The 27373-nt window shown below is 37.9% G+C and overlaps 1 protein-coding gene and 1 long non-coding RNA gene across 2 annotated transcripts in view; both read left to right on the forward strand.

Annotated features, from left to right (window-relative positions):
* The window catches only part of LOC118242437, a 3594-nt gene extending 1496 nt beyond the window's left edge, over window positions 1-2098 (forward strand). The window contains exons 3-4 of the long non-coding RNA XR_004776857.1: window positions 318-409; window positions 1638-2098. This is a non-coding gene — a long non-coding RNA (uncharacterized LOC118242437). The remainder of the gene's footprint in view (window positions 1-317; window positions 410-1637) is intronic.
* Window positions 2099-5337: 3239 nt separating this feature from the next.
* On the forward strand, window positions 5338-25652 carry LOC113567751. Its single transcript, XM_035533310.1, has 11 exons — window positions 5338-5437; window positions 6022-6366; window positions 6592-6942; window positions 8328-8435; window positions 8534-8623; window positions 15285-15377; window positions 16439-16510; window positions 21603-21680; window positions 22066-22125; window positions 23791-23880; window positions 25392-25652. The coding sequence occupies exons 1-11, from the start codon at window positions 5380-5382 to the stop codon at window positions 25547-25549; spliced, it is 1503 nt and encodes a 500-aa protein (XP_035389203.1). The 5' UTR covers window positions 5338-5379; the 3' UTR covers window positions 25550-25652.
* Window positions 25653-27373: the final 1721 nt, after the last annotated feature.

A 27373-nucleotide genomic window follows, 5' to 3' on the forward strand; every position in this document is an offset into this window, starting at 1 on the left:
GTGTCCAGCATTTGTTGATGTAAAAACATCTTGAACTGGTTAATGAATCTTAATGGACCCCACTGTGGTAGCTCAGACTGGTGTGTATTACCGAGCCCTTTTATCAACAGAGCATCATAACAGCCAGTTGCACATGCCATCTTAAAACAGCCCCATACTACTACATAACACTGTGTTTCTCATTTAAAATTGCATTTATGTAAAATTGCTAACAACTAGAATGAATTACATTTTTATTTCAAACTACTGTAGGACATCAAAACAACTGGTTTATAGTAGATGTATAATTTCAACTTCAAATTTTGCCTAAAACACAGCCAAAAAAGTTCATAAAGAAGAAAATGAAGAAGAGCTAAATGCAATACAACTGAACCGTGTAGAGGACTCAATACCACAGGATCCTGCAGAGGTAGGATATCCCACACTCACATTCTTCACACACACTACAGTAAACACAGACGTATGTAGTGCATCATGCAAGGCATACTTACATAAACATCTGTAGCGTATTAATCATGGAAGGCACAGTCACTGTTTCTGATATACGGCTATAGAAGTGTAATTCTGACAAAAACAAACAAAAAAACAAATTCAAAAACAAACAAACACTAACAAAAAACAAACAAAAAAACAAACAAACACAGTCAGGGGGTAAATAAGAGTTTTAGCAGAGGTAGGGCCTCATTTATCACAATGGTTCCAAATGCGCTGTTAAACACAGCCTAGTTTATTTGCAAATTTTAAGAGAAGATAAGTGCTAGAATGTGTATGGGCAGGGTGCTGCTCACACAGATGACCCAGTGTCACACCATATGACATTAAGTGTAAAACCAGACTGTTTGCATGAGTTACATGTTTGCATTGTGTAAGGGCAAACTGAAGTGATGTAACCTTTGATCTTTGCTGATATCACATTTATGTCTATGCAACATGGGAGAGTCAAAGGGCCCTGGATTAGGAGCCAGAGAAGTCACATGGTTTACATTAACCACAGATAAAAAACAATTATTGTGTATAAAAATGTATCAGAATCATCTTCAAAGTCATCCTTAGAGTAGGGACATTTGATGGTCTTGCCTCCAGCTGAATGCATGTAGTTCTAATTTTAGTTCAGCATACATTTTGTGATTAATGACATCCATTTAAATTCTAGAAAAACATTTGTGCTTCTATTACTTTATCTCAGTTCTGCCTTTGCCACCATCAAGTAAAGTACTTTTATATAGACTTGTCAATGAGGAACAAACCTCAGGAACAAACCTGAATTACTTTGTTGAAATGGACACATTTTGAGCAGATGTGGGGTCCCCCAGGGTTCTGTTCTGTTAAAATGCTTTTTTTCCATTTAGTCCAAGACTCTGGAATATCTTACCAGAGCTTTGCAGATGATAATCAGATTTATTTGCCTCTCTCACCAAGTAACTGTGGTCTCATTGACTCACTATGTCAATGCATATTACAATGTCAATGCGTAAACATATTACAAATGGGATGTTTCATCACAAGAATTTTACCACTGTAATTTTGGGACCACTGTAGTCAACTGATGAACTGTTAATGTCTAAAGATGAATGTAAAATAAATAAGAAGAATGTATGTTATTAATAAATTAAGCATATTATTCATACTGTCTCTAGGGTGGTCACATGACAGATTCATGACCTGCAGAAAAGCCTTCCCCTGGAATGAATGTCTGCGTTGCCATGGAGAGAGGGGTCAAGTACGTTATGAGAAGCTTGAAGATGAGATGGCCTGCTTCCACCACTGGAGGCATTAGCCCTAGTCCGCATGCACAGGGTATTTTTTAAATGGAGGTTTTCCTCCTTGAAGTGGAGTTTCTCCTCAGTCTCACACTAGAACAGAATAACTGTATATTTATGTCTAAATTTGTAACAAGTCCTGTTACCAATGTTAAAACCAGTGCTATTTTGGCTACATCCACCATTGCAAAAAGGATAACAGCACACACTCTTTATGAAGCCAAAAATTTATTTTCCCTGTCTACATGACAACACTGTAAACTGAGTTTCTGAATATCTTTATCATGGAAGGAGCTATGCAGTCTTTGCAAGTAGAGAAAAGCCAAAACACATAGAAAAAGCTGTTTAAAAAAAAAAAAAAAAAAAAAAAAAATATATATATATATATATATATATATATATATGTGAAGGCCTTAGATAATGGCTGTTTGAGCAGCTGACCAATGGTATGAAAGTACTAAACATCCAAATCCAATCACCTGTCAGCTTTACTACGTACTAGGAGGACCCAGTGTGTAGTGAGGCTCACAAAATGTGGACAAAACCAATGAGGGTAGCAATGACATCTGAAGTGTCTGTTTGTTTGCTTTGGCATTTATTATTAATTACAGAATTTTTTAACAGTAGAGTAATGCTTACACGGGTCCCCACTGCCCTGCTCAGATTTAAGTTTTCCCTGTTTAATCACTGAGCACCAGTGTTATCTTATGATTCATTCTCCCATATGTTCTTCCAGTACTGTTCTCTTTCAGCTCTGGGTGGATCCACAGTCAGAGTTGTGCTGAATTCTGACTGAGAGTGCACTTTTTAGTTTTTTAGCTGGTGTTTCTTTTGTGTATCTCTGCAGTCTTGGTACCAGTGGTGTTCACCAGTTTAGCAGACTTTAGAGCCTCTGTTATAGGTCACCCATTGTATATCTTCCATAGTCAGACACCATCTTTCATCTTTATGCCCTTCTGGAGCTCTGTCAGATGTTGACTTCCATCCAAGTTGTCTTCCTTGTCATGGTTTGTATTTTATAGTCAAGGTTCTCAACCATGACTACTGCAGCAGCATATACCAGTTTGTTGGTTTCTTATACTGGTTTTAGGTACTTTCATATCTGCTAACATACTGTGTGATGCAGTTTAGCTATGATCATATTCCACATGTCCACAGCTGGACCACACAGCATGTCCATGTTACATTCTGCTACTGGTGGATTCCAGCTGCAGTCTCACTGTTCTTTCTCATGTGCAGGAGGTGTTCTGTCTTGGCAGTGGTATTCCCCCCCCCCCCTTTTAAAATTGTATAATTAATTTGTATCATATGATTGCATTGCGAGATCACAACTGATTTTGATGTCATTTCTTAAACACATTTAAAAAGTTAAAAAAAGGGGGTTTATGTCTTAACCAGTAATCATGCAACAGCAAATTATGAACATCATCATTTCTACTGACTGAACACATCAGTAATTTCTACTGACTGAACACTGAAAGTGAAAAGGATTGCAAGACTTTAAACTTCAGGGATTAGCGTCTTTCACTTCATCTCTGTTGTTTGTGTACACGCATGTATACACAGCTTCTTGGGTGTATGTGTTTTTTTGTATATGTATATATATGTTCATAATTTAGTAAAGCTTTATATTTATAAAATTGCTTATGTGTTGTTTTTTATTTTGTCTATAGTCTGGTTGTGCCCCCTCAAATGAGAGGTGCCTGACACCTCTGGTGATAGGAGACATGGGGGGATCTCTGCTGTAGGTGTGGAGTGTCAGTGAGCCTCTGCAGCAGGTGGGGAGAGTCAGTGAGCCTGTGCTGCAGGTGTGGAGTGTCAGTGAGCCTGTGCTGTAGGTGGGGAGCGCGAGTGATATGTCAGCACCAAACAGCAGTCTTAACAGTCTTAGTCTGTAGTCTTAACAGCAGATTGTTTATAGGTCAGTGCATCGACTCTCTGAACAGGTAAAACATAAGCAAAGTTTTCATTCTCAGTCCAAATGTTCTTAAGTCTTAATAGCTGTGAGTAAGGGGAGTTTTGCAGGCCTTGGAATGTGAAGAGTTATATTGCACATACAACTGAGAGTCTAGGTTTCACTGAAACCTCCAATAAGGTTATCCTCATGCCAGGATGTGCTATATTCCATGCATATTCAAGAGCTGGAACTTTAGAACCCCTCGAATGTTATGATTCAAACATCTACTTTTTAAAATATAAACTGGTTCATCATCCTAGAAATTCAGAAACACTTTGCATGCACAGCTGATGAAGGACCTCTGTTCAAAACATCCTGTTTATCTGGAAACCCACTGGCAATACAAACAGATATGCCATTAATGTAATGTTCATAAACACTTGCCACTGGAAAGACAGTTTATTAATTATGTTGGTCTGAAGGTGTTCAACATACCGATCAGCAATCCTTCACACTGATGCCTTTGTGCCAGAGTCAACAGACTTTGATCAATAAGAGACTACAAATAAGCAGGAAATCCAATCAGCTCTTGCTCTCAGTTCTCACACACAGTAGTATTTCTTATCATTTATGTTTCTGTTGGTTTGTTATATTTATTCTCATAATGTTTTGTTCAATTTAATAGAGAATCAGGAAATAAAGGTACACCAACAAGATCCAAATTGCTGTCTGACCCTGTAGTTATGTTTGGGCCCATACTCATGTCACAGTAAAGAAATGCCTGGAGAGACAGGCCTTTTTTGTTCTACCATGTCTGTTTTCTTATAACATTGTCAGATTTAACAGAAAACATTTGTGCAGAGCTTCCATAACATGCTCTCACAGTTGGCCAGTGAGCATAAATGCTCATAATCTATATTCAAAATGTCACAACAAACAATACATATTCTTTTCTTTCAGGATTGTGGTACAGTACTACACTTCTTGCCATGTCTGTGTCAGATAACTCTGATTTAAGAGTCACAGTCAGCAGATAAAAGCACATAAAGTATATATAATTGCAATCAGACACTGTACTTGTGTCTTCTCATAAATTAGGAATTGTCAAAATTCGTAAATATATTAACTGACACGGAATTATAAAATTTGACATTTGAATAAGAAAAAGATGAGTAAGAAGCCAACTACAGCCTCGTATCAGTTTGGTGGTTGTCCATAACTCTTCATATCCACAGCCTGCACAACAGACATTAATGAAGGGTGGAGCGTGGGTCGATTGCTCATGTGACATGACAGGAATGCCTTTATAAGCCTAAACTGTACAGTCACACGGACTTATTCGTTGCATTTCTAAGCCTATCATTATTTCCAATGTGCACCTCACTGTCTTTTATCTTCATATCTTTAATGTCTTTAGTGTCTTCGTACCACTAAAGTACCACTACTTTGTAGTGTCTTCTGAAATAATTTTAACATGCATCCTAACATTTAAAATGTCCAATGCATAAACACCATTTTGGATTGACTATGTGAATCATGTAATGTTAGTAAAGATAAACAAGTAATTTCTGTTAATGATTGGCTCAATAAAGGTTGATTCGCCACGAATTGCTGTTATATGATTGGTTAAAATTGACAACTGTATGGCATCAACTGTTCCGCATACATGTGGAAGTGAAAGTAAAACTGTTCTCATATCTTACGGTAAAACATTTTCCAAACATGAAGATTGGCACAATTCTTTACTTTTTCCTCTCAAACGCCGTTCACGTCTGTAAAGGTAGGCTTTGATTTAAATATTGTTATTTTTAGTTTGTTATAGTTACGTTAGTTTGTTAAAGTTCTGTCGATTTAAATGGCGCCCAATGCGTAATTTAAACGTAGCGAAGTAAACGATACTGATTACTTTCCCGTTTAAACTCTTGATTAGAAATAAAACCACACAAACACCTGGTCGCTGGAAGAAATATATTTTAAAAGCGATACATTTAAAAATGAATAATTTTAATCGCTAAATATGCGTACCAAAAAAGTGTCGATTGCGGCACTTTGATGCTCAAAATTCTTAAGGTCAGTATATTTTCACACAATAACAGATGTACGGTATTATTCAAATTGAGGTTACTATCTTTTATAATTCTAGGAGAACCTGGGATTAAAGGTGCCTTGCTGATCTTGTATAAGAACAACGACTAGGCGTGTCTAGCCAAAAAAAAAAAAAAAATCGTTTCGACTTGTTTTTATGTGCAGTTACAGTGCACACAGCCAGTGGAGCAAGATCGTTTATTTTGAACTCCAAATCTCTTTTTTTGAAATGCAAATCTAAAACTATTACTCCTTTACCAATGTTTCTATTTATTTTAGGGTTCAGTGTATTGGGCCCCTCTGGTCCTGTGGCTGTCCAGCTTGGAGGCTCTGTGATGCTGCCCTGTTATGTTCAAAATCCCATACCAGTGGAAGAGCTGGAAGTGGAGTGGAGAAGAACAGACCCTGAAACTTTAGTGCATTTGTTCCAAGATGGAGCGAGTCGATCAGAGTCTCAGGACCAGGCTTACCATGATAGGGCACATTTCTTTACTGAGGACATCGCCCATGGAAACTTCTCACTCTTACTAACAGATGTGACCATTATGGATACAGGAGTTTACAAGTGTGTTGTTTACAGAAACCAGGAATCTAATGAAACTTTGATTGAAGTAAAGATGAGTGGTGGGTGAATTATTATTAACACTGTTTTGTCATACAGATTGAGTATTCTGTGGGAAAATAATTTTGATTTAACTCTGCTCTAGACATTATTTCACTTGTTTATTTAAATCACATGATGTTTCTTAGACTTTGCTGAATGTATTATAAAATTTTACTATCTGACCTGAGGTTTTAAAATGAAATGCTGAACTGAAATATATCAAATGTTTTATATATTTTTTCCAGAGTATTTAACTGTGTCTGGAGGACAGGCTGTGTCTCCATATGTGGGGGGGGACACCACTCTGAACTGCTCTGTACACTCCCACATCCCCCCAGAGGAGCTTGAACAGGTCTCATGGAAAAAAATGGATCAAGATATTGTAGTATTGCTCTTTGTAGAGGGTGAAATTCAACCAGAGTCAACTAATGAGAGATATATAGACAGAGTTGAGCTTTTCAGCTCTGAGGAAATCCACAGAGGAAACTTCTCACTTAGACTGAAGAACATCCAAACTGAAGACAAAGGCCTGTATATATGTGAAGTTCTCCATGAGGCGTTCTCAGCTAACACATCTGTGGAAGTACTGCAGTTGGGTAAGTTAACATCTCCATGGTAGCAGGGATGTACAGGAATGGGGCCTGACATTCCACATTTGTCTAAATAAAGATGAACAGAACTAAATAACTAATGGCAAGAAGTTTCTGAAAATATGATATTAGATTTTTTTATAAAGAAACATGTTTCCATTATGTCCTTTCAAATTTGGTAATCTAGTAATATGCAAGGTATACTTGTCAACATTCTAAGTGATGAAAACTCAGGCCATGATGAACTTTGTTGATAGCTTTAGATGTCAAACCCACGTTTACAGAAAGATACACTGAGAAAAATGAATTAAGCAAACCATAATGGCTTCTTTTAAATACTCTGTTTAAAAACACCAAAAGTTGTGACCAGGTGTCAAAAGACATAATTATTTAGTCAATTTTCCATTTTTAAAAAGGAACTATAAACAGTGAATGTGCTCAAATACCTAAAGTGCAAAATTAATGGCACCATTAAATTAATATGAGCAAAACAAATAAATATTAATGTAATTGTTTGAGGGAATTATCCATTTAGTTATGACAATCAAAAATGTTCTTTTCCTAACTAACACGTGTGGTTAGACAGTATTGGAAACTGAGGAGAAATCAATAAATAATCTGGCATGTTCACTTTTCCTAAAAAAAACTGCAAGAGACCATGTGTACTTTCAGGATTCTTGGGACTATTGTCAGGCCTTTGTCTGTGTGGAGTTTTTGTGTTCTCGCTGTGTCTGTGTGGAGTTCACGTGTTCTCCCCGTGTCTGTGTTCATTTTATGTGTTCTCCCTGTGTCTGTGTGGAATTTACGTGTTCTCTCTGTGTCTATGTGGAGTTTCCTTCCACATTCCAAAAATGTGCATGTGAGCTTGATTGGTATCTCTAAATTGGCCTTGTGTGAGGAGTGTGTTCATCTGCATGTACCTTGTAATGGACTGTTGCTCTTTGTGTGTGTGTGTGTGTGTGTGTGTGTGTGTGTGTGTGTGTACACTATCAAGAGCGGATTCCTGCCTTGTGCCATGTGCTCCTCATAGATCAAAAGATCAACAGAATTTGATAAGAATATATTTCCTTTTAAGTTGGAATGACATTTAGCTGGATGCAAAAGTGCATCTTTGATCTTTTAATCTATTTATTATTTTATTATTTTTAATGGACAACTCACTGAGACCTACATTGTTGGTTTGTCTTGTTTTATTAATTTTATATACTGTTAAATTATTGCCATTTTATCAAATTCCTTTAAATGTTGTTTTATATTTTTATTTTCTTGTATACTTTATTATATTATTACATGCTCTTTTTACAGGGACCTACAGTGAATTAGACTTTGTACACTGAACAAATACATTTCACATACAGTTAAATACAAGTAATTATGTGTCTTTGCCACAGGTTTCTCTGCCATCCACAAACTGGAGTTGTTTCTCTGTGCTTTTGTTTGTTTATGTGGAATTTCCCTTCTACTTATCTGCATACCATGGACGTGTCTAAAACTGGACGGTACGTGAGATCTTCATCTAAATACTGTTGATGTTTTTGGTAATGAAGTTTTCTTATACTGCAGGGAACTTAAATACAGTTCTTCTTAATCTCTTCAGATAACCACATGATAAAAATACAGCATGTCCTCGTCTTTTGTCCAAACATTGTTATGTTTCTTGCCTTCATCCTGTGGGGACAACTTGAGGGTAAGTATTTAACTGACTTTTTGCAGTTTCATTGTGTAGTGTTTGGAAACACTGACCAAGTTAATAGCCGCAGTGCTATTGTTAAATTCAAAATGTTCAAAAGGCTTTTATTGTCATTTCATCTATATACAAGTACACAGCAAAAACGAAGCAATGTTCCTCCCGGACCATGGTGCAACATAAAACAAAACAAGTGCAACAGACAACACTCTACAGTGCAATATGTTATACAATAAATAAATACAGGACAGGACCAATAGACAGTGCATTTATTTTTACCAGTACGCAGTACTGGGAATATGTAAAGTGGGTTGTGCATAGGAATCAGTGACATGCTATACTGAACATAGCAGTCACCAGTAGCAGCCAGAACAGTTCAAAGTACAGTGCTGATTTAGTGGAGTACTCTAGCAGCAAGTAGGAATAATGTGCAAGAGTGCAAAAGGAGTGAATATATGTGTGTGAAGTTTGACTTCAGCAATTAGTCTGATACAAAAACAATGCGTATGTGTGTGTATGGATATGTATGTATGTGTGTGTGCGTGTGTGCACACGTGCATGACTGTATAAGCATGTGTGTATGTGTGTGTGTGTATAGAAGTGTCCATTTGTTGGAATTGGAATTAACCAGAGTTCAGGAGTCTGATGGCTTCTGGGAAGAAACTGTTGCACAGTCTAGAGGTGACAGACCGGATGTTGTGGTACCTTCTTCCAGATGGCAAAAGGATGAACAGTTTATGTGAGGGGCCTGTGGGATCTCCCACAATGCTGGTGGCTTTACGGAGGCAATGTGTTGTGTAGATGTCTGTGATGGAGGGAAGAGAGACCCCAATGATCTTCTCAGCTGTTCTCACTATTCTCTGAAGGGTCTTTCGGTCAAAGATGGTGCAGTTCCGAAACCAGGTAGTGATGCAGCTGCTCAGGATGCTCTCTATAGTACCCCTATAGAAGGTAGTGAGGATGGGTGATGGGCGATGGGCTTTCCTCAGCTTCCGAAGGAAGTAAAGATGTTGCTGGGCTCTCTTGGTGATGGAACTGGTGTTCAGACTGATGTTTTGATAAGTTGGAGATAGACGTGGGGTCTGTCCTGAAGCAGAAGTTATTGCTTCGACAACTTTGATCCAACCCTGAATTTTCTGTCATTTCTGAATTTTCAGCATTCTAAGGAAATGGCCCTCCTTTTTCTTCAGAAGTCAGTGTTGCTTTTTGCCTTTTGTGCCTCCACTTAGTGTTTCACATGATTGGCTGTTCATTACAGATATCATGCTTTTATGTTCATGCACGATTAATCCTAACTTCAGTATCTAAACATACATTAACAAAGAACGTTTTTGCTAATCGAGTGAAATTCGAGTAGACCACAGTTGCGTTTATTGAGTTTTATGAAGCTGAAATTTAGTCACAAACCCTGGATTATCTGGATGTGCTTTGTTAGACTCCTGGATTTCTTTTCTAAATTGAAAATATTGGAGAAAAAATCTGTACGCCCGTTCTGCAATTCAGTTTTTTAAATGTACCTAGTTTAGCAGTATTTGATGGACTTCACACTCATTCTACTGAACTGTAAAAATGCGGTCTAACCTGTCTAACAGACTGCTCTGTTTTTCATGATTTCCATTCTCTGTTAAGTTGAATGCAACAAACAATTTCTAATCTCTTTGCTGGTACCATCTACTCAAGTAGCAGACACAAACTGAATCCTGGTACCATATACCCAGATGGATTCAAATGCTACCATCCCCAGGAATGGTGTAGCAGATTCAAATCATTAGGATAAACTTGGTGCTATGATAGACAGGTTAGCTATGACAGACAACTACAACTGTAAAAAACGCTATCGCTTGGAAATGGGTTCAAGGCATTATCATAACTGAATTCCCCTACATGGTAGCTTCCATTTCTACACCCTAGCCTACATCACCTGTGGAGAATGCTTCTCAGCCTCACCACTATAAACACAAAGTCATCATTTTACTTCCAATATATTTTTTACCTCTCAGGCACCCAGTTTACACAAATGACTACAGCCTAGATTTTCCTGAGAACTGCTCATTTTTAAGAGGGCCACTGCAGTTCCGGTCTATTCCATGGGGTGGCAACCTGCCCTGTCGAATATGTTGCCAATGACATGGCGGTGGTGCTCCCACTCACACTACATTGTGGTGATCTGAGAACAGGAGGAAGAGGGGTTTGTCCTCACCAATGTTTGCCAACATATTCAGCCCAGGTGAATGCATTGCAAGTGGGATTCCATTTGCAGAATCGGGATTCCAGTTAGAAAAAGAACAACACATGGGAAGTCAGATGGCAGCAGCAAAGTCAAAGACTTTTTCTGATCATTTTCATTTATGCCATTTTACCCGTAACAGCTGCTTGAAAGTGACTTTTCCGTCAAAATAAGTGTTCCAGTGAAACAAATGACCTTTTTAATCAGTCGTACTACAAGAATATTTTACACCATAGTGCTGATACTTCTTGTATTGTTCAATACTGATCCTTTCAGTCCCAGCATTAATTTTGTTGCAGTGAACGTGTGCCTGAGGACTTGATTTCTTAAAGGGGACATGAATTTGAGGGGCAGCTGAACTGAATGCAACACCTGGTCTGCATCTTTGTCCACAGCGCTTCTCAATGCAAACACTTATGATACCCATAACTCACTATGTCAGTTACCTCAGGATCTTTACAGTGAACACCAGCAACAAGTAGAAAAATAGTTTTGCAGGTTGGCCAATAGAAATAGAGAACAGCAGCAACATCTGAGGACATGCTGCAGTATTCTCTTATGCTTTCTGTGCACTCTGTATACAGTTCTAATCTGAGGTGTTAAGGATATGTGCAATATTGGGGATGGTCTCGATAGTTGATATCGATTAATCAGAAACACGGTAGCGTCTATTCCTGCTAAACAGTGCAATTAAAATGGAGAAGCCCTACTGCCTGACTGTGAATAGAACAATGATAAACACAGAAACTAACAGTCCCACATTTTGTATTGGTGATCAAACCTTCATTACAAAAATGAATGAGTTCAGTGGTGCAAAAACACACTGCTCTGTGGCCACTGATGCAGAGAAAAGTGATGTCCTCTTTCACCATATTCTTGATGATTGGTAAGTGAATGTTTGGCCAAGAGAATGGTACATGCCTGAATCCTTGACCCTACAGTGACATGGTCTGTTACACTGTAGGGGGCATTTTGTTGGCATTGTTTAGGTCAACTTGTCCCCTTAGAGGGGAAAATCACTTTAAATCAATACAAAGATTTGCTATTTGATCATTTTAAATGTATGATAAACGTTTATATCCTAATACGAGTGGTCACAGGGCCACTGAGCACCTCTGATTGCAAATGTCTCCATCTCCGTCCACTCAAGTCCACTGATTGGTTTGATGTGTATAAAAATGATCAAATGTCAGATACACTGTGCCATTAGATTTTCACACAGGGCCCAGTCCTCTCACTTCATTCACAATAAGCCTGTAAGAAAACACTCTCACAAGCTCCTCACAGGGGCTCCATAACTCTGAATTAAGCCCAGAATGTAACCGCCCGAGTGCTGCAGGGTGCAGAGCAGGATGCACAGACTCCCTCGACTTTGACAGACGTTTATTAACAAACAACGACTACAATGACGGCACTCACACATAACATAAACGGTTAACATGAATACACTGGACTAACAACACGAACAAACAATGACCAATACTGACATGCACACCAACAGGGGTTTAAATACACAGACGCACAACATTAAACCAGGTGCAGGTGTGTGCCATCATGGGGGTGTAGTTACAAACAATACCACGTGACTTCCACTGCACGCGGCGGGCTGTACCACGTGACCAGTGGCAAGGGAAGCGTTCCGTGACACACACAACCTCCAGAAGGCTCAACAGTGAGGTTTGATGTCCCAGCCTCACACCCCTCCTAGTTCCCTTTTACAACCAACCTCTTTAAACATAAACCCAGAAGAAACTGGCTTCTTTTGTGACTATGGCGGTAATACGCTACACTATACACTGAGACCTTCTTTACAATTGTTCACTTGTCTCGGGATTTATTTATGAAAACAAGTCACAGCCTACAAACCATTGGTTTGAGCCCCTCCATTATATGTTATAGAAAGAAAATATTTAAATATACTGGCTAGCCCACAACATTGGAGCATTAGATAAACATTGTTTGCAGATAAACAATGAATACATACATAAACTACTATTACAAAAATATATAGTCAGTACTCAAGTAAAGTTACATGTTCCAGGAAAACAGAAATAAAGACCATCATACAAACCAACAAAAATGGAGTTTGACAACTTGCAAGATAATCTACTCTGAACACTATCCTGAAGGATAGAGATGTTGTAAAGAATTCTCAGCTTTCTCAGGACAGCAAAATAATCTTGATTTTCCCTCCACCATCACTCAGTGTATAAGGATGTGTACAGAGTATTTAATATTTGCGACATGGAGATTTTTTAACAGTATCAAACTGATCAATCCAGCACTAAAATCATCATAAATATGTACTTAACTGCTTATATAAGAGAGCTCAGTCCATGCCCTTGCTAGATGTAAAATCCTTACTTTATCTAGAAAATATAAACACTTAACCCAGATAGGTCTAGTACCTGGTGCTGGAACCTAAAGTAAGAGATGGCCAGTATAGAAGGACAGAGAGAAAGTAGTATACACCTTCCATCAAAATGATTTATTGCTTGTTTTGAGAGACTGATTGACAGCTGTCAATCCCCCCCCCCATGGTGATCTCTGTAATGATCTAACTGAATATCCAAACCTTATCCAAATCTTAACAAAGACCAGTTTATTTCTAGCTCACAGTACTGTTTATTTTCTATTATATTTGCTTTAGCCTGATCTTTCACATCTACACAGTAGCTTATGGTTATGGATTATTATTATTATGGATTCTCTGCTGATGAAAACGTTCCATGTTTCATGCAATGCAATCTCATTTTAATATGCACACTATTCATCACTTTATCTAAATCACTTTAGTATCTAAATCTGGATTGACAAAGTTGGTTGCTCTTGTAAAACAAGTTAACTACAGTTACTGTTATGTTTTATGAAACAGGTTGCTCAGGTTGCATAATTAATGAGTGGTTGAAGTTATATTCATATAGTGCCTGTCAAGGAACCCAAGGTTGCTTTATAATTAACACACACAGCTTTTACATCCAGTAACACCCCAGTGAGAAGCAACAGCCAAATTACGCATATTCTAAACCAGAAACCTCAGCCCCCTGACACACACACACACGCACGCACAGCATACTCTCAACCAGAAACCAGAATCAGGTGCAGTGAGGGGTGAGAAGACAACACCCAGGACAGTATGTTCATTTTAAACAGTAATTTGTTTCTAGGTTTTGTATCTACATTCTTCCTTGTCCTACTGCCATTTTTTGTTAGCTAATGTTAGTTTGCACACCAGCATAAATGTAATATTAGATTTCAGGCACTGTTCCATGTCTTTGCTATTGAGAATACACATTAGTTTGTGACCAGCAACCTTATCATTTTGTGTTGATCATATGACTTGAGATTTGACTTGGACTTGCATCCCAGAGACTCAAGACTTGAAATTTATTGTTGATGATTTCAGCCAATGCCAGGTGACCTGCAACTGCTCATAGAGTGAAAAAATCATGACACTGAGCTGTTTTTACTATTACTTTTATATGATAAGGCCAAAGTTATATGTATTTTAGATTTCAATGGGCCACTGATCACCTCTGTCCTTAAGATAAAACACTACTGATCGAGTCACTATGCCCTGTATGTTCAGATTTAAAACTAAGCATATTATATAGACCCTACTCCCAGTATTGTCACATGGTACACATGTGCTCTTTAATTATTTCATTCTATAATAACTTTTAATTCTTATTTCTTAAAATAAAGAACCCTTCTTGAATTTGTTCTAAAGCTGAATTTCTGCATTTTGCTGATTTGAATGACATTATTTCAGTTTTTTGTTTGTTACTTTTTGCTTAATTTATAACACTTAGTTTAATATTATACAATATTTTTATGTTCCTTAGGTCTATAAGCTGTCACAGACTGCTCCTCTCCCTACTAGTCACATGGTTCGGCCTGCCACGTGCAGTGGGAAGTCACTGTATTTGTCTTGTAACCATCCTTCCTTGTTAGCACACACCTGCACATAGTTTAGTGTTTCTCTATATGTATTTAAACTCCTGCTGGTGTGTGCAGCGTTGTCGGTTATTGATCATGTTCATGTTGCACTTGTTCGTGTTCACATCGTCAATGTTGCACGTATTCACATCCATGTTCACCATTTACGTTATATGTGAGTGCCGTTGTCGTTTTCATTTGTTAATAAATGTTTGTATACATTGATGGAGTCTGTGGGTCCTGCTCCTCGCACTGCAGTACTCGGGCCGTTACATAAGCTCCTGTCATCTCTGTTTACCTGAATTTCAAACAGTCTGAAATATGACTGCACAATAGCACATCTAAACACCACATTCACTGTTTTTAATGTGGTTTTGTAACACAGTCTCATCGACGGTTATGCTTTGAGAATACTTTAAAACCATAGATTTTCTATATTTTGTTATGACGAGATGTGAATAACTGTTTTTAAAATTGACTTTGTTTTTGTTTTAGGATTTTTCATTGAGGTAGCCATTTGTTCAGCTGCTAATCTCCTAAGGATTGTTCAACTGCTAAATTTTATTCCATTTATAGACACTTTTCAAGGTACGTTTTAAGAAATATTTTCTGGTATTAAATTATCAATTGATGTCTAGCTATAAAAACATACACATTTCTGCTTTCACATAGGCACCTCCATATGAATTAAAGTAATTAATCTACTGTTTACTGTAGATTTATCGTGCCTTGTAAAAGACACTTTTCCCATTTACTGTGTCAAATTTTATAATAGATTACTTTTTCCCACATGTACAAGAATATGACCAACTAGAGCTGGTCCATGTAATATGCAGAGTGAGGGCAGAGATGGGTATATACAGGACTCAGGCTGACTCAGAGTGAGGGCATAGTTGGGTATATACAGGACTCAGACTGACTCAGAGTAAGGGTATAGTTTGGGTATATACAGGACTCAGGCTGACTCAGAGTGAGGGCAGAGATGGTTATATACAGGACTCAGGCTGACTCAGAGTGAGGGCATAGTTGGGTATATACAGGACTCAGGCTGACTCAGAGTGAGGGCATAGTTGGGTATATACAGGACTCAGACTGACTCAGAGTGAGGGCAGAGATGGTTATATACAGGACTCAGGCTGACTCAGAGTGAGGGCATAGTTGGGTATATACAGGACTCAGGCTGACTCAGAGTGAGGGCATAGTTGGGTATATACAGGACTCAGACTGACTCAGAGTGAGGGCAGAGATGGTTATATACAGGACTCAGACTGACTCAGAGTGAGGGCAGAGATGGTTATATACAGGACTCAGGCTGACTCAGAGTGAGGGCATAGTTGGGTATATACAGGACTCATCTCTGAATGGGAAAGAGGCTCCTGAAAGTAGTAGAGGGGATGAGAACTCAATATTTTTACAGCATGTTGAATGCTGCCCACAGGTAATGTTTACAAATGACATTATCCATACACAGGTGCCATTAACCCCACACTAATCACAACCAATTTTAATCACCTGCTGATTCACTAGGACTGTCTCTCTGCCCCACAGACAATGCTTGACAATGCCTCTGCTACCACAGTAGAAAATCTAAAATTCTGTTTGTGGTATTAACCTATTTTTTCATGTTCCAATGTCTTTTATTGTTGCAGAGAATATCCAACAAAGAATTAAAAAATTAACCTCGTTACAATGTCCTGCGTTCTCTGTAATTGTTTATTCAGGTAGGTTTACATGATTATTACATTTATAGCATAGTAACATTTATATACAATATATTTTAGTTGAAGTATGTGTTGAGCTGTGTGTTCAAACAACTGAATTATAGAAAAGAACTGTATTGCTTTTTATGTTCTAATCTTGAAACTATAGTGCCACTCTGCACTGGTATAGGGGAGGGGCCCCCAGGACAGGATTGTACATTTTAAAAAATGATAAAACCTTTTAAAGGGACTCCACCCTGCGTCTTGTAGTGGGGCTTCAGAATTTTGCACTACCCCACTGCCAACATGCTGCTATCAGTTTGACAAATTCTGTTGTACTGTTGACGGTTACCGGGTAAAAAATTCAATGATTGATTGCATATGAGTCATCTGATCTCTTGCTTTATTTCTGATTCACCCACATAAACTACAAGCTTGTGAAGCCTGAATTCTTTTGGTTGGTTGTTGCTGCTTTTATGATTATCTCTCATTTTATAATTCTGAAGAAAGTTGGAGGGACAGCTGTATCTGTCTAATATATGTGTAACATGGAGTGATCACGAGATGGATGCAAATGCTGAGAAGAGCGAGAATTATTAAGGGCAAATCTATAGTGATTGTCCATAGAACGGTCCAAGGTCCATGAGCCAACATGAACAGCTCCAGAAACAGAATGAGAATATATAAAAAGAAAAGCAAAACACAAAAAGTGAGAAATAAACAAAACAGGAGAACCGAGAGATACAACTGAAACGACAGAGGCTACGAACAGTGAGCACGTCAGAGGCTACGAACAGTGAGCACGACAGAGGCTAGAATAAAGAAGGCTAGGACAACCACAAACGGACAGAAGCTAGAGAAAGCGGTAGCTAGAACAAACAGCTATGCACAGATGACATGGGCTAGGACAATGACCAGAGAACTAACAGGGAAAACACAGCCTATAAATAAAAAGACTAATGAGAAAGAAACAAGGAACAGGTGAAACTAATAAAAGGCGGGGAAACTCAAACAAGGTTGGAACAATAATAAGGAAGCAAAGCAAAACAAAGACACGAGACAGGGTTACCATGGAGACAGGACACTACGAGGGACCAACCAACAATGACTGTATGAATAATGCTAAAATCCCCTCTTAAAATGTAAAATAGTGATTAAGGTTGTTATAAATGTAATAAATGCACACATTGATATCCATTGTACTAAAACTTGACAGTACATGAAAATATCAGGTTAACCAACCAGTGAAAGATCAGATCAGTGTGATGATTGGAGTAATAAGACAAGCGGTGTAGTAGCACCAGAGATGAGGCAAGAGGCTGGATGTTCCATGAGATGTTTCGCATCTAATAACAGTGTTATTGTCAGTTACATTTCCATTTGTTTTTTCAAGCTTTACTGTTGTTGATACTAATTTTATTTCCAGTTTGGTAGTAAATGAGGTCAGCAACATGTGTACATGATCCAATTTCCACCGCACTCTTAGAGACGTGTTTGTCTGCCTATGCTTTCAAACCTTCCCTTTGTGGCTAAACTTATCAGCTAAACAATATTATCTTCATTGCTATTAGTGTCATTGCTATTAAGCTAAATGTGTATCAGCTTGCAGCTCATAACTGCACCCAAACAACTCCACATAAACTTCAGTTAAAATAAGCCTCTTCCTTTTAATGATGTCCAGAAGTACTGGCGATCAAATTATCCACTAAAACATATCTATGACTGCATTGGTTTCACCAAAGAGAGTCACACATGCGCTACACTTTATGTCTTAGAACGCACGAGCCATTTTCATGTAAACGTCCTCTATTTGTTGAAACAGCTGCCAATCATGCCTGGAAAACATGTGTAAAATAATTTGATAGCACCCCCTCTCCCCCCCAACACCTTCATACTCAATAGGTGTGCACGAGCGTCACTCAAAGGAAATAGCTCTTTATGGTCAAACAGTAATGACGGAATCTAAGAGAGGAAGGTGTAAGGGGTCTATCCAGGAACACTTCTACATGAGTAATGTGCATTTTGTGGTATCTAAAGGCTTGCGTAGTTTGTGTTAGGTTACGAAGGAAAGGAACGTGTGTTTTTGTAGTCAGCGTGTAAAATAGATGTGAGCAAGTAAATTAAGAACTTTACTAACATTCTATATACTTTTTAAGCATGTTGCACAGTTGCTTTCATGCTCATTGTATTTTCTATGACAAAATTTGAAGTTACCTTATACCGGAAGCATGTTTTAAAAGGCCATTTAAAAGGACAGGCATGATTGTTGTGGAAATTTACCAAAAAACCAATGTATTTAACGTGGGATTTCTGGCGAACAGTTGCACGTACATGACTGAAAATCAGTAAGCAGGTACTTATATTAGTCCTAATACGTTTTTATGCAGATAGATGGACTGTATTTTAAGAATATTTGATACTATCAAATTATTTATTTGAGTATGCCAGATCTCGGGCACTAGAGGGTGTGGCTGCAGCAGGAGATTGATAAGAAACATACGTTGATAAGATACATACGTGAGATCCTACAAGTCACCCCCCCCCCCCCCACCACCACACACACACACACACACACACACACACACACACACACACACACACACACACACACACACATATATATATATATATATATATATATATATATATATATATATATATATATATATATATATATATATATATATATATATATATATATATATTCTTCAATAGCAGATACCATTTCAGAAAAAAAACTTTCTATTGTCTTGGATTGAGATTTATTCAGCCTTGAGCTCATGCCTTCAAGAGTCTACATGTATCTAAAATTTCGATTTATCATGTAGCTGAGAGCATGTTTATCACAAAACGATGCTAAAAGACTAATGCATGCTTTTATTACCTCATGCAATGAATGAATGCATGAATGAATACATTTGAGATCTTGATCTGTAAAATCTTGATCTGTACTGGATGCCCTTTTTATTTACATTGACTCCATCATGAGGGTTGAGTAATTGGACAGTTGGCTGCAGTTTCTTCATCTATGGAATGACCAAAATGTCAACAGTTAATAGCAGATGTGACCTATGCATCTGGATGCTGTTACGGATGTGTCTCAGGATGAAGACTTAAGTTTCAATGCCAGCAATGCTTGCCATCATGAGACTGAATACTCAAAATCAATCATAGCCAAAACATTAGGTGTGTCAGAATCAGACAAAGTCAAAACATAAGGTGTGTCAGAATCAACTAGAGATACATTAAAACAAAAAACATTAGGTTTGTCAGAATCAACTGCTTGAGAAGAAAGGATACATATGTGAGTTTAGCAATAACTAACAACATGACAGACTATGGAAGAATACAGTAATAGAAGACTGAAGAACACTTTATCATAAAGAAATACCTTTAAATAGATCAAGGACATTATCCAAAATGTAGGCACATATGTATCATAATGCACCAGATAGATTAACATAAGAAAACCTCAGAGGGTTAATTAAGGTTAACTACCCTCAGAGGGTTAACTAGATGAGGCAGACAATTGGTACACCTCAAGAACACAAAGGTCAGTGTGACATTATGGGGTGTGTGGGTGCAAATCCAGATCAAAATTTTAATGAATGAGTTCAATGAGTTTTAATGGAAACAAAAGTAAACACTTTAATAAATGGCCACAAGAAGACACCCAAACATAGCAATCACATCGCAAAAGCATGAACAATAACTGACAGAAGAAAGGAAACAGGAGGAATATATTCTGGTCTGGATTAGGGAGGTAAACAAGGAACAGGTGAGACTGGGAACACACTAATGAGTAACAAGGGGGGTGTGGCAACATATGGCAAAAGGAGTGAAGGTGACGCACAAGATGACACCAAGAACAAACAAAACGATGAAACTACGTGGTGAGTGGCACCATGTGGTTGAGCACGTAGAGGAGGCAGCTGATACAGTCAGGTTTAAAAAGTGCACAGACAGCTGAAACTGCACCAAAGTGATAAAATGACGAAAGAAAAAAAGATGGAAAACAGGACAGGACCAAATACTGAATGAACTCCAGGGTGAATTCAGAGTTCAGTGAATGTCTACAGAGCTCAACTATGGTTCATGTACACGTACGGAGCTCAACTAAGGTTCATGTACACGTACGGAGCTCAACTATGGTTCATGTACACATACGGAGCTCAACTATGGTTCATGTACACGTACGGAGCTCAACTATGGTTCATGTACACGTACGGAGCCCAACAATGGTTCGTGTCTGTGTACCAAGCTCAAGTATTGTTCATGTCTGTGTACAGAAGCATCTTAACTGTTTGTTTGACTGCCAGAGCTCAACTATGGTTCTTGTCCATGTGCATACCTCAACTATGGTTCATTTATGTGTACAGAAGCATCTTAACTGTTTGGGTTTCTAAAAAGCATCATAACACAAAGATCATTGTTAAATGGTAGAATGAGTATGACACTGAACACTTTCACTCTCTTCTAAGATGATCTTAACACTATGATGGTTTTGGGAACCTTTTGATGGTCTAGGCCCTGATCTCACTAGGTCCCTCAGAGGAGCTTCACCTTGCAGCAGGACAATGACCCATAACACACATGTAAAACAGCTACAGAGCTTCTCAGGGGATGGAAGTGACATGTTCTTCTCTGGTTATTTTAATCACCCATCTACTGAACATGTCCTTCACTTAGGAAACACAAGAATGAACTTGAAAAGTACACAAAATGAACAGAAATTAAAAATGGCTCAATGAACATACCTGTGTGTCCTGTATTTACTTAATATAGATGTAAAGACCCTTGAATTAAATCTAATATTCTGCATGTTAACCTCATCATCACTGAATCATTTCAAATCCAGTCAGTGGGAACACAGCAAAACCATCACTGTCAAGTGTTTACAGACTGCATTCTATTTCTCAGTTAGTCAGATTTTGATTGTTACTATTATGATATATGGTAAGAAACTAATGTTTATAAATTAGTGTTATTTTACACACTTTCTAGACATTTTAATGCAGCAGTAACTGTGGGTGGAGACCTGATGTGCAGGATTATACATATAAATCAATGAGTTTTATGTAGGTGGGATGATTTTTTCCCCATTTGTGTCTAGCGTTGGGGCGTGCTTTGGCTGCAGAATATAGACTCATGATGACTACTATTGGAATTATAACTATGATCCTCTTCATAGGTAGGAATTAAATTTTACTGTTACGCTGTTATACTGTATATATATGAATTTTGATGTATTTGAGTATGGGACCTGCAGTCATTTTTCCTTCTTTTATCTGCACATCCCTGTTGGTTATGTGGATTTACGTCATATGAATAATGTTATAAGCCAACAGACACAGTATTCTCTAGAGCAAAAAATATAGAGCTGAATGACAACATAATTGTTTCACTGTTTTGTTAATGACATCTAATATACATTTCAGAGATGTAGAGCACTTGATGTCTTTCCTTTGCTTGTCCAGTTTGTCCCATACAACTTAAAATAATACTACTATCCAATCAAAGCAAACCAGCAATACTAAAGATTATGTTGATGTAATTTATCACTCTCTCAATTTCAGGTTTGGTCTTGGTTATACTGCTAAGGCACAAATTTCCTTGGGCCGTACAAGTTTGTGTTTGTAAGTAAAAAATGGAATACTGTAGATTCTTGTGTTAATGCTTTTGTGATCTCATTTACAGTTTTTTTGAAGATACTTTTGAATCATTCATAGTCATCTTTCACTCAGTGTACAAGCACAACAGTCATATTGGATTAGACTTTTTATTCCTAGCCTCAGTTAACTTTGTTTGGATTGATAATAATCTTCCACCTGAATGACCAAAAATCAGGTTTTATGTGCAGAAACAGCACATGCGAAATATGCATGTAAAATTTACATCTTGAAGAGATGTAGTGAGCATAGATCTAATTTCAGTTGCCTCATGTTTTTACAATGTACATTTTAGCAAAAACATCAGCATCAAAAAGAAAGATTTCAAGATTTTTTTTAATTGTCATATGGGGGCAATGGGTAGACGTCATTCAGAGGCTTGATAGCTTGTAGATAAAAGCTGTTTGTTAGCATTGTTGTTCTGGACTTCCTGTATTGTCTGCCTGATGGGAGGAGTGTGATGAGGCTCTCATCACACTCATGATGGGGTGTGTATTGTCCATCATCATGATGACCCTGGAGTGGTAAATGTCTGTGCAGGGAAGACTGCTCCCAATCTAATTGTGCAGGGAAGTGCAGGGAAGACTGCTCCCAAGATAGATGGTGCAGTTCTGATCACATACTGGAAAGCACATCCATTCAGGGCCGGGGGGTGGTGGTGGTGGGTCTCGGTGGGGGCGGGGACTGCACCCCCAAACACAAGGCAAGCAAAGCTATTTTGCTGTAAACTGACATCATTCTCTTGGAACCAATCACAAAAACACATTTTTGTGGTTCAGTGAAAACTAATTTCTTTGCTTATTACTGATTGGCTGTTTGAGTAATTTAAAAGCAGCAGACCACACAGGTTAGCTGTATTATTGGTGTATTATTGGTGTCAGTGAGGTTGGTTTGGGCCTCAGTCACTGGAAAGGTCATCATGGATATTACAGGTTGTGTTTATTAGTGAAATACTGCTTAAAGAGGTGTGGCTTTAAAAATGAGTGTGGAGGGGGTAGGGTTGGGATGCCACACATCACTGTTGAGCCTTGTGGAGGTGTCATGGGCCTAATTCAGAGAAACACAGATGAAGGGAGGTGTCTACCTGATGACCCCTGAGGAGAGCTAACGATGTTTTGGTTGCTGGAGTGAAGAGAGTAAACAGGTTCCTATGTGAGGCTTTAATGGTCTGGGCCTGGTATTTGTAACTGACCTCTTGAAGGGTGTTAGCATATGTAAGCACACCAGGTCCGACTATCTCAGATGAAGTAGATAAACAGAGTATCACTACAGAAATGGCATTGAAACACTGGGAAAAAATGAGCAAGACTTTGCCATGGGCTAAAGAAAGATACGCATAAACAAAGCTAAATGAGGTGAAATGGAAAAGGTGAGGATGATTAGTAGACAAACTAGATCTAGTGAAGAAGGGCAGGGTGGCTTCTAGTTGAGGGTTCTGGGAGTTGGAGTTGGTGAGGCCATAACATAATTAAAGCTAATGTAAATGTTATTTATAATTAAAGTGTAAAAGTTTTTTATTCTCATTTTCTTATTTTAAAGCAAGATTTTTAAAAACATGAAAAAGACTGTAATATTTAAAATATTTTAAATGAAGCCCTACTAATGTCTGCTATATGTTTTTCCCTTTTGCAGGGTGGCTGTTTGATATCGGATTAGGAGCTATGTTTTCCATTAGTGTTTTTTCATTTTTTCTCTTTGTTGACTTGAGACAAAATATAAAAGGTAAGCAGAGGTGTTTTCTAATATGTGTGATTGCTAAAAAGCTTTTGTGTTTGCACTACAACATGTGTGCCTGCTTTACCAACACTGCACCAAGACACACAGCATACATGAGGTAACATGCATCAGCATACATGAGGTAACGTACCAGCATACATGACGTAACATGCATCAGCATACATGAGGTAACATGTACCAGCATACATGAGGTAACATGCATCAGCATACATGAGGTAACATGTACCAGCATACATGAGGTAACATGTACCAGCATACATGAGGTAACATGTACCAGCATGCATGAGGTAGCATGTACCAGCATGCATGAGGTAACATGTACCAGCATGCATGAGGTAGCATGTACCAGCATACATGAAGTAGCATGTAAGAGCATGTGTGAGGTAGCATGTAAGAGCATGCGTGAGGTAGCATGTAACAGCATGCATAAGGTAGCATGTAAGAGCATATATTATGTAACTTGCACCAGCATGCATGAGGTAGCATGTGCCAGCATAATTCCATCATTTTTCTCCACAACATTTTTTGCATGTTTCAAGCTTTTTAAAAATCAGTTTAGTTGTTAAAATAATATTAATTGCATTAAACATAAAACATTAATGGTCGTACATATGTGGACAGAACAGCAAGTTAATTACTTATAGACAAGCTAGACCAGCAAATCATATTAATCAAAAATACATGGTGTATATTAAATGGCAGGATATGCAAAACACAGACCAGTCTATGTGGTTAATAATGTGCAATCAGCAAATAGACACGTAATACTGACAGGCACCTAAAAGTAGTAGACATGTGTCATGGTGTCAAGATTCCCCTTCCCTGGTGTCGTGATTCCCTTAGCAGCCTGCTATGTCATCCTTTGTTTTGGTTCTGTTCTTGTTCCACTCAGAGCTGTTGAGTTTTGTCTGTCAGCTAGTTTAAATGACCTGCCAAGAACTTCCTGGAACTATTTGAATTCTACATTAATCACATGACCATCAAGCATTTTTCTGTTGACGCGACTCTCTCTGTCAACGGCTCTGATTCTGTCCCTTGTTTCGGTTTTTCCTGCCCTTGATTTGTTATGCCTGTCTGTTGTTAGTGTTTGTTAGTCTGTGTATTTATACCCTTTGTTCCTGTGTCTCCTTTGTCAGTCTATGAACACTCTCATGTATGTTCTCATGTTTCGTTGTTTTGCAGACTTACCTGTCATGTTTTCTGCTTTGTCTGTTTGGTTCCCCAAACAGGAAAACATGTTCCTTGTTTTCCTTCCTGGGTTTTGTTAGGTCTTGTTTCTTTCTTTTATTTCTGTAAGTTATTATGTCTGAGGATTATGATATTACCTGTTGTGACAATACAGAATTTACATGCTAGCACTGAGCCCTGCCTGCCATTTTGTTCCATCTGGAAGATTTTCTGGAAAACTTTTATAGGGTCTGACTCACAGGCCTTTATGCATGAATACATGTCTAAATAAACCGTGTAAATATTTCTGTATCTTTCTTTTTTTGTAGATATGATGGGACTGATCTTTGTGAATGTACTTCTCGTCATATTGACTGTACTGGCATATGCAGAGCTTTACATTATTGGTACAGTATTGTTGTGTTTCCTGTGTTTGTTTCATTTAGATTTTTTCCCATGTACTTTTACTTTAGCAGCCAACATGTAATCCAAAGCGTGTTCTTTTCTTGTACTGCTAGCCTTGTCAGAGAGGCAGTGGAAATTCAAGAAATTGGCAAATTCTCAGCCCCTTCTTACATTTACATTCATTGTTATTCCAAGTCCTAGTAAGATCTCTTTACACGCTGGATTCTCTGGTGGGGGAATGAGTTACCCAGCTTTATTTGAGTTGGCAGTTACTGCAACACATCTGCCATTTCACTAGTAGAGACTGTACCAAGGGAGACTGAACTCAAAGGGAAACTTCTTTTGAGGCTGTTTTGGTTTATTTATCTGGTATCACTTTCTTTTTTACTTCCAACTCAATTTCAGTAGAAACATGTATGTCTGTCATAAATCACATTGTGCTTCAGGCAACCATGAATGATTCCCTGTCAAGGACTCAAACGATATGCAGGATACAGCTGCTCAGTGAATGTATATTATGAAAAGTGGGGGAATACGTACCTTTTAGATTACACAGCGAGGTGATGGCGGGGGGTGATTTTAATATATTTAGTCATTGATGAGGTGGGTCAGTACTAATGTGTCTGTCAGCACTCAAGGGTGGTGGAGGACTGAGAATAGGCAGGTGTTGTGGAATCTGTCACATTCCCGTTCAACTTAAAAAGAGGGTGTCACAACTGTAACAACAAGAATGGCATAAATCATGGTATCATAGTTCAGTATATTTGGGGGAAAAATACAATTGGTTTAAATGGACATATACTTTGCATAAATGTTTATTTAAACCTGCGACAAAATCAGAAAGTTTTTATTTATATAATTAGTCTGATATGATGTTGCTGTTGGATAATGGGATTTATTTAATTTATTTAGTGTTTTCAATCATATACATTGGACACAATAATTAAGTAGACTTAATTTTTTCCCTGACTGATAATTTAGATGAAGTAAATGATCTGATATACTAACGTAATTCCTGAGCTATCCCAGACTCATCCTCCTTAATAGAGGACCACCTCTGGTTTCTTAATACACATTATTTTATTGAGACAATATAGTTACAAATTTAAATAAGTTTAAATGATGATATCGATACCTTAACAATGGATTGTGTAGCAGCAGCAGATCAGGCACCAATCAGTATAGTGTTTAGTGGAAATACGCAGATCACCGGCACACCAAATCAAAAAGGGTAAATAATATAAATAGATCATTATATAGAACAGTGATACAAGCCTGATCTGAAACAATAAAAAGACAAAAGTTAGAAACTCTTCATAAAACCATATGCAACGATATTAACCACACTTACTTACAATAAATTTAACAAAAACATACCTAGAATAGATCTGTAGCCAGCAAGCCTTATTACCTCAGCAGTCAACAGCTCTATCTCACTCTCACCCCTGAATACACAACCTTTCCTCTTTTCATATATATATATATATATAGTGCTGTGCCAGCTTTTGCATTGAACTCCTTTGCTGTGAAACATGCTGACTTTGAACCAGGAGAGAAGTGGTGAAAATGGTTGAAGTTCAATTAAAATGTGTTGAAATGTGAACAACAATATGATTCTATAGTGAGAGAAAATAGACTTGCTACCATTGTTAAGTGATACTACTTTGCTGGATTATCATTATCAGAAGCAGATAAACACTTTTTTTCTTTACAATTCCATACAGGTTTCATAAAGTCCTTGAGCAAACAACAACTGGGTAAGTACAAAACCACACAATTATTAGATGAAAATCAACTGCAGTAGTTCAGTGGATGTTCAGTGGAGATAAAAGTGATTTTGCAAAATGCAGGAAATACAGGAGTTATGCAGGTGTCTGGAATGATGTTTATATGTGATCATCTAACT

This window comes from Electrophorus electricus, chromosome 14, assembly GCF_013358815.1.
Source record: "Electrophorus electricus isolate fEleEle1 chromosome 14, fEleEle1.pri, whole genome shotgun sequence".
In the NCBI taxonomy this organism is placed as follows: domain Eukaryota; kingdom Metazoa; phylum Chordata; class Actinopteri; order Gymnotiformes; family Gymnotidae; genus Electrophorus; species Electrophorus electricus.

What these genes read in the sequence shown, in the direction of transcription:
- LOC113567751 (XM_035533310.1), top strand. Translation starts at nt 5,380, where the DNA reads ATGAAGATTGGCACAATTCTTTACTTTTTCCTCTCAAACGCCGTTCAC. An exon ending in GATTGAAGTAAAGATGAGTG is followed by an intron (nt 6,367 to 6,591) that starts GTGGGTGAATTA and finishes TATTTTTTCCAG; the next exon opens with AGTATTTAACTGTGTCTGGA. An exon ending in AACTATGATCCTCTTCATAG is followed by an intron (nt 21,681 to 22,065) that starts GTAGGAATTAAA and finishes TCTCAATTTCAG; the next exon opens with GTTTGGTCTTGGTTATACTG.